This window comes from Sarcophilus harrisii, chromosome 4 (genome assembly GCF_902635505.1).
Source record: "Sarcophilus harrisii chromosome 4, mSarHar1.11, whole genome shotgun sequence".
NCBI lineage: Eukaryota > Metazoa > Chordata > Mammalia > Dasyuromorphia > Dasyuridae > Sarcophilus > Sarcophilus harrisii.
The window spans coordinates 49,229,206-49,244,939 of NC_045429.1; the positions used below are offsets into that span (position 1 = coordinate 49,229,206).

Below are 15,734 nucleotides of genomic sequence, written 5' to 3' on the forward strand. Positions count from 1 at the left end.
GTTGTTTAAGTATTCACCTAACCCAGACATGTTTTAATAAGATTGAAGATAATATAATTTTACTTTTGGGGAGATTTAAAGTTGTTTTTGTTTTTGTTTTTTAGCAAAAAAAAGGAAGTTTGATAACAGACAAAAGTTGGTGTTGGAATAAAACACTAAAAGATCTTTTGACTAAAAGCTATCAATAGCTTTTCAATAGTTACAGAGTGGCCAGACCAGTAGTTAGTTTCTATTAAATAATGACTAGTTATACTGGCAAAAAAAAAATCTGAAATTAGTCAAGTTTATTAATTTAGCTAATATATTTTAGGCAGAGTACTGAGCACTGGAAATACAAAGAAAAAAAATTTTTTTCTTTTCCCTCAAGGGTCTGATATCTTCTTAATGGAAGAGATGGAATATACATAAATAAGCATATACACCATATTTAGAGTATATGAAAAATAATCTTAGAAGGGAAATCTCTAACATGGCTAGTGGGATAATGAGAGGTGAATGGAGTGTCCTGAAGGCTGGTGTTTTAATCCAGGGATTCTGTGAGGTGGAAATATGAGGATAGAGAGAATATTAATGTAGAGGATAGGTAGTACAAAGAAATGGAGACAGGAATGAACATCTTTAAATGTCAGACAAAGGATTTTATATTTAGGTCTGGAGGTTTGAGTTTAGTGAGTGGGATTGCTAATGTGGTTATATTTCCACATTAGAAAAATCATTTTCCCACTTTATGATAGATGGATTGAATGGGAGAGAAATTTGAGACAGGGAGGCCAACTAGGAGGCTGTTACAATTGTCCAGTACATTAGAAGGCCCTGAAGTAGGATTATATGGTTGGAAAGAAATTAACATATAGGAAAGAAGTTGTGAAAAGACAAAATTTGTCAGTGGATTGAATATTTGGAGTGAAAGTTCAAAGAATGACAGAATCTAAATTGCAAATCTGGGTAATTGAAAGTATGGTGGTACATTTGACAATAATAGGCAAATTTGAAGAAGGAATAGTTTCAGAGGAAAAGATAAAATTAGTAATTTTTTGGACATGTTGGATTTGAGATGTCTACAAGAAATCCAGTTTAAAACATGTAGGTATTTGGTGATGAGGTCCGAAGAGAAATCAAGACAGGATATATCATTATGAGAGGCATCTATATAGAGATGATAATTGAATCCCTGGAAGCTGATAAGAGTACAGATAGTAAAGTAAGAGGATCCAGGACAAGGGAGCCCTGGAGTAAACTCACATTTAGTGGACATGCTATGGATGAAAACTGATCCAGTAAAGGAGACAGAAGAAGCAATCATAGAAAAAAGCATAATTAGAGAGAACAAAAAGGAGACCATATCCCAAAGAAAGGTGATTAACAGTGTCATATACAACAGAAATTAAGGGCTCTGAGAGTTGAGTAAAGGGCATTAGATTGGATAAGTAAGAGCTTGTTAGTAGAACATCATGCTATAGTGGCTACCCAAACTCTCTCATAAATCAGTAAGTCCTTAAAAGTTTGCTCTATGCAAAATAAAAAAGAAATCCAATGACAAACTATAATATGTATAGTTCTTATACCCCCAGAAGTGCACAAAAAATCAGGCTAAAGCCTAAGCAGTAGGATAGTGGCACCTCAAATAAGGTGACCTGCAGAAGAACCAAAATATAGCCTGCAAGACTGTGTCCAAAGGCAGCAAGAACAGAAGGCTTTTCTAAGAAAAACCAAGGATGATCAAATGTCCCCACATTGGTTAGTGTGACATTTTTTTTAGCTCAAGAGACAGATTGGTTAGTGAGATTTTTTTTAGCTCAAGGTTCTGGGTAACCTGATCATGCTGTCAATAAGGCTAATATGTTTAATTAAAAAAAAAAAAAAGATCAGTGGCACTCTCAAATGACAATGACCCTTCATGGTGGTGGGCTCACAGCTTATGTGCCTTTGGAAAAGTAGGTGTACCTGAGGGTGGCAATCAGTTTTGATTCATTAGTAATTAATGAGAGAATGAATATTACAGTGAGGGACTGGGCTATATTCCAGTGAGGGTGTTTGGGTATTTTACTTGGATCACTCAAATGTTAGTCAAAGAGACTTAACAATTTCCACATCATTGGTCTGACAAAAGGAAGGATTCACATTTTTCTAGACCTGTCTGATTAAAAAAGTGAGCAGAAAACCCTGGTTTGTTTCCCACACTGGTTGATTTCTGGATGAAGAAGAAGAAAATGGGAAAAATCTGATTCAATAATTAGTTATTAATATAAGAGAGAAACAGTCATTTCTTTCTTTAGAATACCCCAGGATCTTAGCACTTGGGGAACTTTGAAAGCTTAAAAGGAAAAAAAAAAAATGGATTTTCCATAGGGATGACAATGTCTGGGAGAAATTCAATTTTTAAAATGAAGTAAAAATTCTTAAGGAAGTAGCTCAATAGCTTTGAAGAAAAAAATGGTGGATTTTACCAAAGCAATGGAATTATTGAAAACTAAGATAGACCAAACCAAAATCAACAGCTTCATGAAGCAGTAAGAAATATTAGAAGATATATAAAAAACAACTGATCTGAAAAACAAGTCAAAGCAGAAAGATAATTCAATGATTATTGATGAACTCTCTGAAAACCATGAACTAAAAACAAACAAATAGAAATCTTACACCTCAAATCTATTAAAACCAAAAGACTGTGCAAAGATAAAAAGAATTTACTAAATCTTCATTTGAAAAGAACTCAAAGGGAAGAAACTCAGAAATTGATAGCCAAAATCTAGAACTCCCAAATCACAGAAAAAAAAAAGTATTAAGTATCTCAAAAGAGGCAGTTCAACTATGTAGGAACAATAAAAAAAGATCTTGAAATAGTTTTTCAAAAGGTAAAAGAAAAGAGATTACAGCCAAGAATAACCCAGCCTGCAAAACTGAGTATAATCTTACAGAGGAAAATTGACTTTTAATGGAACATAGGAGTTTCAAACTTTCCTTTGAAAATATCAGCCTTGAGGAAAAGCTTTGAAAACCAACACAAGAATCAAGGGAAACCCAGAAAGGAAATTTTATTTGAACAATTGCCTGGAACTATCTGATGGTATAGAGCTAACATATCCTTCAGTAGAGTGGGTTACCCAAAAGTGGAAATCAGTCCGGATTGGTTAATAATTAAGGAGAGAATAATGTGTACAATGAAAGACTGAGAGACTACCTCTTTACTCAGACCATCACCAGCCTTGAGTAATCTACTCAAAGAATTTGGGTCCTACCCAGAGCCTGAATAGAATACAGTTGCTACCTGAGTGGAGTCTGAACTGGAAAGTTAGTCCAATGTCAGTATAAGCAGTGTTCTTCATGAAACTGAACTTAAAAATCAGAATTTTAGAAAAAGAGGAGAGCTGTGAATCTCTCCATATCATTGGTTATTAATACTCATTTCTGTTAACTAAGAATAATTGGTAGAAATTATTGAATAGAAATTGTCAGCAATTTGAGATGTCCAAATGGAAATATGTAATGTTGAAAGCTATTTCTTAATAATAAATGTTCAAAGGATATGAGCAGTTCTCAAAAGAAAAATGTAAATCAAAACAGTCCTGAGATTTTTACCTCACAATAAGCAACTTGGCAAAAATGATAAAAAATAACACTAGTCAGTGTTGGAGAGATTATGAAAAGACTGGCATATTAATATATTATTCATAGAATTATAACAATATAGCTCTTCTGGAAGTCAATTTGAAATTATGCAAAATAATAAAATGGCTAAAATATTCATATCTTTTTATCCAAAAATTACCCATGTAGACAAATACTCAAGTTGGTCACTGAAAAAATAAAGGATGCTGGTATATCTATGTATTTATAGTAGTAGTTTTTTTTTTTTTTTTTTTTTTTTAAAGACTGGACCACTTTATCTCACCCTGGCTATAAGGCAGTATCTACATCCCATTCTGTGAATGCAATGGAATATTATTCTACCATAAGAAGTGACAAATATGAATACAGAAAAGCATAGAAAGACTTTTTTTATCTTATGTAGAGTGAAGCAAATACAATCAAGAAAACAATACATATATAGACTACAAGTATGTAAATGGAATGAAAAGCATCTTAAAAACAATCAAGTAAAAGTTGCAAAATTACCAAGAAAAAGCGTAGTCCCATAAAAGGCATATTAGAAAATACTTTTATCCCATTCCTTCGCTGTGGTAGGAGGTCCATAGATATGGAACATTGTATATATTTTCAGACTTTTTCAATATATTTATAGATTTTGCTAAATACTTCTCTTTCTTTAAAAAAAATTATTTGATATAAAGAATGAGTGTGGGAAAGGGCAAAGGGAAATTTACATAATGCAAAAAAATAAAAAGCAGAATAGGGGAAAGTGTATTTGAAAAAAGAATTAGAGCTATCCAGTTGTGAAATGGGTTGTTTTAGAGGTGGTGAATTTCAGTGGAAGTCTTTAAATAAACACTTCTTTATCAAACCATTTAAGCATGATAAAAACCATTTATCATAAGTTTTGTAGAAAAAATTACTCTTTAGTAAAAAGGTCTAGATGACTTTTAAGGCTCATTCTAATGTGTAAATTCCATAATCCTAGGCATAATCCTGAATTGGGGAGACCCCTCTTCCCAATAATTTTAATATAGATTTACAAATTATTGTAGATCAATTTGCTGAGCTAGAAACTGTCTAAGGGACTTTTTAAAGGCCATTTGTGCAGAGGTTTCCCTAGCAAATTATGCTACTTTATGGCAAAAAGGCCAAATTATCTTTGTTAGTCACCCTGAACAGAAGTATAGCTGACAAAGCTCTGCTCTCAATGTGGATAAGTTTGTAATTTGGCTGTTTTGCTAACCCAAGATTTTAAATGCCAAGAGGCAAAATTTTGCCTAATAATGCAGATGAATCAAGTTATTCCAGCTGGTCGTTAAAGTTTAAGCGGCACAGAATTTTTCTTTATTATATTTTTTTTCCTGTTTATGTTTTTAGTTGTCAAGAGTACTGTTTCCTAAAGTATACTCTAGGGACACATTAATTTCTATGGGTGTCTCAAGACTAGAAATGCTTTTTAGAGTAAAGAAACTCCAGTGAAGCAAGGGTGAATATAAAGAAATAAAGATCCTTGAAAGATAGAGAAGTTTGGAGATACAAAATGAGGGCAATCCCTCAGATTCAGTCAGATAACACTGGAAGAATTGTTTTGTGCCCATCAGACTTGTCAGCTGGAATGATAACTTCTCTATTCCATTCCTCTATACTCCACCCTAACCATGTACATACTAGATCATATGCCCAATGGGATTCCATTGGGTTCCAACCTTTACATTTATATGTCTCATACTTCATTTTTGTAAACTATACCACTTGTGTGGATTTGCACCTTCTCTGAGAGTCTTTGCTCAGGAATTTATAAACTCGTGGAGCTCCACAATCTAATGTGCCAGCCAGCCTTTACCCCAATTTTACTTATACAACATATCAAGGAGTTTTGTATTACTTCTTTCATACACACATCCAAAGACTGAAGATGTTTTGCTTTAAAACAGTTTTTTAAATCCATATTTAAATTTTCTCTGTAGTATTTTTTTTTTTAAACCCAATGAACTGGGTTCCTATGGCCTATGGCCCATGACTTTGATTGTGTTATGTGCTATGCAGCTCAATCCTCAGGAAATCCACTTTCCTATTAGCAGTTAGGAGTATAGTGAGTTTTCTGAAGTAAAACATCTTGTAAACATTATGTGTGACAGACTCTCACATGTTAAAGTTATTGATACATTTTGCTTTTGATCCTTAAGATATTTCTTATGATTGCCACATTATTGGCACTCAAAAACAAAGATGTTTTATAATAAGTTTTAGGGTTTTCATTATTTCATCTTAAATTCACACACTTCTGTATCTTTAAGTTCTTTTTTCAGTCAATAGAGTTCTACATTTTGATTGCCTAGTTTGTGGGGGTGATATAAATCAATAAGAAATAACTTTTCAACATGGAGAGGGTCCTTGTGTGTCCTTGCAAATTTATTTTCGTCTACGGTACAGTTGATTTGACTTGATCAAAAGAAAAAAAATCTTGTTGAATATAGATTAGACTCTTTTGGATACAGTTCTCTGAACACTGGCACATTTTCTGAGCTTCATTTTCCTACTGTAAAGTAAAGAATAATAATACCTCTGGTATCTTATAGAAATATGAGGCTCAAATGAAATTGCATTTAAAAACACTTTGTAAACATTAAAGCATCATGTAAGTATCAGCTCTTATTAGTCTTCTTTATATATAGTCTTCTTCATAGTCTTTATAAATCTCTCTCTCTCTCTCTCACACACACACACACACACCCCCCCTTCATTAAAATATGCTGGTTTATATAACCATTTTTCTTGGTAAGTAAACAGGGGGAAGCCTCTGGTTATTGGCTCTAATTTAAAGAAAAATTGTAGAGTTTGACGAGGACCCCAAAGCTTTAACACAGACGCTGAACTTGCTCATAGGGCTTTCAGGCTGTTCTTTTTCTGGTGACCTTGCCAGGGCTATCAGGTTTGAGGTGAGTGCCAAAATTGTCATTCTGTCAAAGTGTAAACCTTGGCTCAGTGTATGGCCATCTGCTGTGAAGTAATAATTTTGATTTATTCTCCCTTTGGTTGACACATACTAATGGAGCAGATGCAAGCCTGTAAGTTTTCTTTTATTGGTTTATAGTTTTACTGCATACATTAATGACACAAATAGTGCATTCATATTAGTATTTATATTAGCTATTTCCAAATTGAGGATGAGTAATGCATTTTGTATGTTTTTAATATGATGGGAAGCTCTAGACCAGAAAATTTTTATAGTTTTTTTTAATAGTCACAATTTACTTAATTTTACTGCCTCCACAAACTTTATTTTCAGGATATGTCAGATTTTTGTGTGATTTCAAATTTCTAATTACCATTGCTTCAATGAATGGACAGAATTGGATCCAATTCAACAATTTCTCTAACTACTGGAAAATCAACAGAGAGCTTAGTGGTTACAGATGAGAAAAATTTTAAAGTAAGGGTGTTGCCTAGTATTTATTACTGCTTTAACTCTCCTATCATACCAGTTTTTTTAAAAAAGGAAATGTCTTTTATTTTCATCTTTGACCTGAAAGACAGTATGTGAGATGACATACCATTAAAGAACAGAAACATTTTAGGACACAAAAATAGATTAAAGAAACCACAATACAATTAGTTATTTCTCAGAGGAGACTCTAGAGTTATTTTCTGAAACAAAGAGTGATGACATTTTCATAATGTAGTGGAACGAATTCAGGGTTTTGAGTGAGAGGATCTCGGTTCAAATGCAGTTTCTGTTGCTGCCTATATATGATAGAGCAAATTGCTTCACCTCTTATCTGTAAAATGAAGGGCTTGGTCTAGATGACCGAGATCCCTTCCAGGTCTAAATCTGTGCTTCTCTGGTGCTATGAAAACAGATCTTTAAATTTTTTATTTTAGAGCTCCAATTCACATAAAAAAGAAGTTGCTGTCAAATCCTTTTTCTTTCACTCAGATAAATCAATACCTGGCTTCTGTTGTTCATAATTTTGGTTTGCTGCTTCTGTTATGCACACCCCAAGTATAATTTTGTATTGTGTCTATTTGTGTATATGTATTATTCTTCCCTACTATAGATTAGGAGTTCTGTGGGGATAGGAACTATGTTTTACTAAATTTTGTGTCTTCCAGTACAGTGAACTACTTAGTACATGCTAATTAAAGGTGGGCAATCTATTGCAGACTGGCACCCAAGTCACTTCACCTTTTTGGAAACTTGTATTTCCTCATCTGTAAAATTGAGGGGGTTGGATTCAGTGATTGCTAAAGTTCCTTTCAATTCTAAATCCCAGATCTAGCCAATATATTTAAAAAGTGTGTGTGTCATGGCTTTATCATGGAAGTGGACTCCAATCTTTTTTAAAATTTTAAGCTTATTAGTTTTCTAAGTAATCAAGTAAATCATTTCAACATTTGATAAGAAACTCAAAACATATTCACCTTTTAATTAATTACATATTGCCACAGTAGTCCTCATTCAGGTAAAAATGTGACATTTACTCTCAGATGCTTTGTGCCATCTCTGACTGAGATTGTTCACATTGGCTTTCCAGGCCTTCTGCAGTCTAACCCTTCTTTCCCCTCCGTCCCCTTCCCTTCCCCCCCTTCCCCCAGTCTTTCCAGTTTAAACTCATTTCATTCCACATGTTCAGTGTTGCACTAAACTGTTCCTTAAAAATATTCTGCAGATACTTTTTCATTTTTATGCCTTTCTTTAGTCACACTGTTACATATACCTTTATCTCTTTGCTTATTAAATCTCTAGCTGTCTTTTAAACCAACTGAAATACCACCTACTCCATGAAGCCTTTTCCTGTTCTGTCAGTTGATAATGACTTCAGACTTTCATGTAATATTTTGAAAATCTGAAAAATTTTGATGTTTCTAATGGACTTATTAAAGTTATCTATATAAGTGTTATAAAATGTGGGACATTTCTAATGTGAGTTAACAGTGCTTTTTTAGAGTAAGCACTTATGAATGTTATAGAATTAAATGGTGTGCTCTGAGATATAGTCAGATTTCATAATTTTTCTACTGAAGACTCTGTAAATGTTAAGCAGGACTCAATTAAAAATAATATGTTACTGGGATTGGTGGTGTATGCTTATAGTCTCTTCTGTTGGGAACCAGATAATTTCTTGAACTCTGAAATTCTGAGCTTTAAAGGGCAATGCTAGTGTGGAGAGACTCAGTCTTTAGAGGGGAAAATACTTCTCTTTTCATGCTAAATATTGCACAACCTTTTATCTCAAACTCATTGTCTAGAGTGAAATATTTTGGTGGTGTTATCTAAATGTTGTAAATAAAGAGTAACTAAGTAACTGTTGATTTTAATACTGATCCATTCCATTTAGTCTCTGATGGCATCTCAGGCTATTCCAACTTAATCTGAAAATTTTATTTGGTGATTGGTGATGTCTTCTTGAAGCAGGACGAGAATACTCTCCTCTTTAATTCTAATGAGAAAGGCTCTTGGTGCAGTTTTGCTTCTCATCTTTTCATGCTTTTATTATATTTGGGTAATTTTAAATTGCATTTAATGATGGACTTTCTGAAAATGAATGAATTTTGCTGAAATGTTTTAATAGTTTTACTTTCCTCTCTTGAACTAGAATTCTTTTGCTAGTGCATTAATATCTTACTCAAGTAAAAAATTGGAAAATATAATAAGAAAATTATATTATATGTGGTAATTAAATGAAATTTGACTTAGTAGCATAAGAAATATTCTATGAACCATATTAGAACCTTCCCTGAATATAACAGCCCTTGTTGATCTCTCTCTTCTTTGGATTCTTTTCAGCACTTATAGTTAGCATTTTTATAATCTGTTTCTCACCATTTAACTTAACTATGTGCCATTTTTGTATCTTTTATTGTCAGAACCTATCTGTTTACTGTTAGTAAATACTTAATAATTGTTATCCCAGATGGATGACATTCTCCATACAGAAAATGATCCATCTATAAAGAATGAACTCAAGACGTTTGAAGGGACTAAGAATCTCAGAATCTTTATATTGCCTCTGGACATAAGTTGTGCTGTTTGTAGAAAGAGGATAGAAATGGAAACAGGCACATGGCAATTAGATATGCTGAAATTTCTTTTTTTTATTCCTTTACCTAAGTACAAATCAGTGCTTAAGAAACTAAAACACTAAATATGGTTTAATGAGAGATGAATGCTTTATGAACCTGTGCTGTACAAGTTTTTCCTCATACAATTTTTACATGGTAGTTCCTAATGCCCAGATTACCTGATTAACCCTGAGTGACTTTTGAAAGGAATAGAAGAATAAGTATTTATTAAATGATTACTTTGTCTCACACACTATGCTAAATGCTAGCAGGCAAATAAGACAGTTCTTGTCCTTAAGGAATATATGTTTTAATTGGTTATGACAAAATACAAAGAAGAATGGATGGTAACTTATATGGACACATGATTTGGAAAATGGTCCAGGATCCAGCTTCTAAAATTGATGGGGTCTTGTAACTGAATGTGGGGTCACAAAATGATGAATTATTATCAGTAAATGTTTGTGTCCTATTTTATATACCTATATATCTGAAGTCATGTAAAAATTTCTTGGGGCAAATAGGAGTCGCAAGTGGAAAAAGTTTAAGAAGTTCTGATCTAGAAGGAAGGTAGAGACCTAATTACAGGATAAGTTAAAAATTCACCTATCAGAGCTCAAAGTCCTGGAACAAGGTGCAAAATTTGTGAAAACCTTAAATTAAAGTCTTTTCTGTTTGTTTTGAAAACTTCAATAATTAATTATACATTGATATATTAATCTAGGCTACTATTCATTACATATGTGTTCAAGAAATGATTCTTTTTATTTTAAAAAGTTGTTTTCCGGATGTTTTTCCTCTAATAGCTAATTTAAAATTTAACAAAAAAGAGAAAGATGTAATATTCATAAACCTATATTTCTAAAATGACTTTTTTACTGGAAACTAGATCTCAGCAGGAAATGCAACATTAAGTCTGACACTATCCTTATCCCATGACCAGTGCTGTTTAATTGTGTTTATTTTAGCAATGTCCTTAAACTTAGGGTTTGTTGAAGATGTAAAGAACTAGGGGGAGGGATTATATTTTACAATTGTCTTCCCATTCAGTTTTCATAGCATAAAATTATATTTAAATTATAAAAGCTAAACTCTTTCAGTTAATATTAAGAACAAGAAATTAATTTTTTTCTTGTTTGGAATGTGGTATCTTACAAAATATCCCAGAAATGCATAAGCTTTATATCTAACCATGTGTTTTTTGCCAAGAACTCCCTCAGAATACCACCCTCAGAATCTAATAGAATGATTTCACCAAGTTTTTTTTTCTATGAAAATATTCCTGAAAAATTTATAAAAATTACAGACTGATAATTTTGCTATAAAACACATTAAGTACAAGCAATAATGTTGCTTTATGTGCCTCAGTGGTGATATGCTTTTCATATCCTTCACTTTAAATTTTTTTAAAATTTATTTAAGAAATAAAACAAGCATTCTATAACAGTACAAGAAAGATGATTATATGTGAAACTGTATTCTTATAACACATTTGTATCAATTGCTTTACCCTCACTCTAGCACTGAACACAGCGTCTAGTATGTGATAAATCTTTAATCAATGCTGTATGACCATAATCATTGCCATCATCATCTATAAATCCTTGTTGAAAGAATGAATAGTTGAATGAGATCTAGCAAAAAGCTATTCAGGCAAACCTGTGAAATTATTATTTGGCCTAATTAAACTAGTTTTACTAAAATGATGTTAATATTCTCATCATTTTCTATAAAATTTCTATAAATCAAATTACATCATTATGGAAAAATGTATGTAGATAATGCAAAATAATAGGTAACCCTTATCAGTTGTATCTATCTTAGACAATATGGTCATACACACATATATATTCTTAAATATATTCATACTCAGCTACATCGGGATGTAGACTTGCTGATTTTTAGTTTTGGCATCTCAAAGTCTATGTAGGTGGTAGAAAGCATGAAAGCCAAAATCAACGCATTTATATTGAAAGGTACATTATGTTCACATTTTTCCTTTCTTCATTACTTATTTATCCTAGTTAATCTTATTACTTTGTAAGCTTTTTTAAAATCAGGAGTTGCATTTATTGTTCAGTTTGGGAAAGGCACTTCCATTTTCTGATGACTTGAAACTACTTAAAAGAGTTTATGATTTCTAGAAAAGTTTAAGGGAGAAAATATAATTAAAATTTGAGGATATCTACATTGTCTTAAGTGATAGCCACTTCCTCTATGAGTTATTTTCTGTTTACCCCTTGTTGAAATTTATTTGCATTCAATTTAACCCAATAAGCATTTATTTAATACTTTTTTGTGGGTCAGGAACTGTGCTAGGTGATAGGAAGTATTAGTTTTTAAGAGACTGTAATATGACAGAGGGAAAGTAGTGAGAGTGATGCCCCTCCAAAAAGAATTAAAAAGAGTCATTAAAGCATTTTCAAAAATGCACAAGAGAATTTAGAATATTATTTTAAAAATACAAACTAATATTTGCCTTCTCTCTTTACCTTTTTATGTGGAAATGTCCTTTTGTGGTATTCATTATTATTTGGTTTTCACAATTCAAAAAATAAAAATAGGAAGTTTTAGTGTATTATGAATATTAACTCCTAACTTCTAGCTTTAAACCTTACTGCCTGATATAACACATTTCTCTCTGGTGTTATTTTTAGGATCATCTACTATTACCAGCTACCACCCATAACAAGACCACAAGACCAAAGATGTCAATAGTTTTGCCAGCAATAAACATAAATGGTAAGTGAAACTTATATTTATCAACTGTATCAGAGTTTTTTTTAAGCCAGTGCTCTTTAAACATTTTTTTAAAAACATTTTTTCAAATGTTCAAATGATCATTATTTAGCGTTTGTTATATTATATTTAAACATTATCCTCCTATTCATGTTTTAATAAGTTCTATCATTCAGTTGTGATTGTGTATTTTCAGTAATTTTCAATTCTGTGTAGGATGAGGAATAGTAGTAGTGGTAAGAAAAAATTTCCATTCCTCTGATTTATTCTCTTAATGCCTTCTTTATTCTTATATAGCAAAAACCCCCTCCAGTTATAAGCTGGTTGTTTTCCAAAAGTTTATTTGTAATATAAGTATTTAGGACTTACAAGATATTTTCCCATATTGTAGCTATAATGTACTTGAATATCTCACAGTACTGTGAATTTTACAATTAATGTTAGTGATTAGTTATTCTATTATACTAATAATATTTTTTAGTTTCTCTGTATCATAGTTTTAAAAGGTATTTATGGCTTGGTTTGTGATCTAAACACCTTTTCAATATTTTATATAAAAATGTGGTTTCTGGTGTTAGATGAAAAGGAAACCCTGTGACAGGAGGAACATTTCTGTCTTTTAAGAACAATATAAGTTGTTGCTTCATTTAGACATTTTTATGTTGTATTAATCTATAACTAAATATCTATAGTGAGTTCCTTATAGCTTAGACTTGTAGTTCCTAATATAGAGAGGTTTCATGCCTTAGACTTTAGAATGTTTTCTGTATAATCACTTTTTAATAAAAATAAAAAGACTTTTTTAATCCAAGGCTTTCAGAATAATTAAATAAAGGCTTTCTATCTTGCAACCTTATATATATAGCCACAGTGAAATTTGTCTCTAACTCTAAGCTTCTATATACTCATTAAAACCAATTAATTTAGAACTGATGAAGAATCTTTGAACACTACATAATTTTCTTTTTTTATTTATTTAATATTTCCCCCCCAGTTACATTCAAAACATTTTTTTTTTTACATTTGTTTTTTTAAATTTTTGAGTTCTAGGTTCTCTTCCTTATCCACAATTAAGAAACCACTTGGGAAGTTAGACAAAAACATTTCCCATAAAAGTCAGGTTGGGAGGGAGGGAGGGAGGGAAGCATAAATCTCCTCCCTAATGAAAATAAAAACCTTCAAGAAAAATTGTTTAAAAAAAAAAAAAGAGAGAGAGAGAGACTGAATGCTTCACTGTATTCAGACACAATCAATTTCATCTCTGGGTATGGATAGAATTTTTCATCATAAGCCCTTCAAAGTCATTTACCACTGGTCATTCTGGAACATTGCTATTACTTTGTAAACAGTAGATTTTACTTTTCTTGAGATCATGGAGGACTTTCCAGGTTTTTTTTTTTTTTTCTTTTTTTCCTGAGAATATGCTACTCATCATTTCTCATAGAACAATAATATTCCATCATAAACACAAACCACAATTTAACGAGCCATTCCCCAGTTGATGGACGTCCCCTCAAATTTCTAATTTTTTTTGTCCTGAGAAGAGAGTTTCTATGAATATATTTTGTACATAGAGGTCATTTTTGTAAAGTCTAGGCTAGCTCTCTGGAGGCCTCAGGAACAGCCAGAGTCAGGTTAAGTAAAAGTTCTTGGTCTTTAGGGGGAGAAGTAAAGGAGATGGACAAAACTGCGGGAGGCTCGCCACCAATCTCTCTCCTCCTTTTCCTGCCGAAAAGTGAGTCTGCCTCGTCTTACTCTACCCCCTAATTCAGGGGTCCTCAAACTACAGCCCGTGGGCTAGAAGCGGCAGCTGAGGACGATTATCCCCCTCACCCAGGACTATGAAGTTTCTTTATTTAAAGGCCCACAAAACAAAGTTTTTGTTTTTACTATAGTCCGGCCCTCTAACAGTCTGAGGGACAGTGAACTGGCCCCCTATTTAAAAAGTTTGAGGACCCCTACCCTAATCCTTCCTACGATTATTTGTATACACCAAACATAGAGCCAGCACAGAACAGTGAGAAAGGCCATTTTTCCAAACATATACTAATAGAATCATTGTTGAATAGTGTGGTGTTCTTGTTCTTTAAAATATAAGAGTTCTCTCTGGGAGAGAGGTTTCCTGGGGAGGTTTTCTGGAGGCAGCCTTAGTTTCAGTTACAAGTAAATAATCACCCAAATGCAGCCAGGTGCTAAAAGTTCAGATCTTTTATTGTCTCCAATATAGCCTGGTTAGTTTTCTTAGAGGCCTCTCTCTCTCCTTGGTTCTAAGAGCTCTTGCAGCTTTGTCCCTTGCTTCTGCCTCTGCTTTCTTCAGCCTCCAGCCAGCACCTCCTTGCCTGGGGCTGGGCAGCTTTCTGGAGAGCCTTTCCAACCAGCTTTGGTCTCAGTGGGGGAAGTGCAGGAGCCCAGCCACCACAGTGGTATGAGATGAAGTGAATCTGGTTGCGTCTCCGATAGAGGGCTTCTCCTGAACTGACTTGAAGCTTCCCTCTCAATGTTTTCAGTTCAACTCCCTGAGAGAGCCTCTGTCTGTTTCTTATAGATGCTCTCTTCTGAGAGAGTGGGATTATGGGTTTCTCCCAGAGTGCTCTCTGGCCCTAAGAGCTTCAAGGGAGGTGTGAATTCACAAAGTTACACAGTTAATGTGTGAATCTCCCATACTTGTGAACTCCAATGAGTACTTAAATACTTCTTGCTTATATGAGCTCTCTAAAGGTGTGAACATAAGCATTATTGTCTATCAATTCTACTTAGTACCTTGTTTATTCTGGCCCATAACATCTCCTTGTAAGATCAAATCAATCATATGAACCATGCTAAATTAGATAATTATTGTCTCTATCAATTCTAATGACTTAAAATTTGTAAAGATTCCAACAGAATAGGTAATTAGCCTTAAGTGCTATCTGTATTTCCTTTCATTAATTCTCTCTCCTTTCACCTTGTTCCTCTTCAAAAGTGTTTTATTACTGACTATTCCTCACCCAATAAGGCAATGTAATTTTCAAGAAATAATTCCCATGGGAAAATTTAGTACAAAAGGTAAAGAAAGATCTATGTATTGATTATTAAGCATTGTCATGGATAGATGCGCTTGAAAGTAACAAGTGATTTCATAATCACTACCATTGGCAGACATATATTAACTGGAGGTCAGGAAATACTTTTAAATAAAAAGGGTTGCCTGTTATTGCAGGCATTTCCAACCACCAACATTTTAATTCTGTTTTTGTACCATTGTTGAAAGTTGTGTACTTGTTTACATTTGCATTTGTTTTTTCTTATTCATTATCTTGCTTGTCCACATTAGCTAAAATACTTTTTAAAGTTAAAAG

General features: G+C 32.9%; 1 protein-coding gene across 3 annotated transcripts in view; it reads left to right on the top strand.

The window, feature by feature from the left end:
- ATF6 (activating transcription factor 6) overlaps positions 1 to 15,734 on the top strand; it is a 185,183-nt gene that overhangs the window by 116,585 nt on the left and 52,864 nt on the right. For all 3 annotated transcript variants that reach the window (XM_031936786.1, XM_031936788.1, XM_031936787.1), the window contains one exon: positions 12,315 to 12,399. In XM_031936786.1, the coding sequence (XP_031792646.1) occupies positions 12,315 to 12,399 (85 nt within the window). The remainder of the gene's footprint in view (positions 1 to 12,314; positions 12,400 to 15,734) is intronic.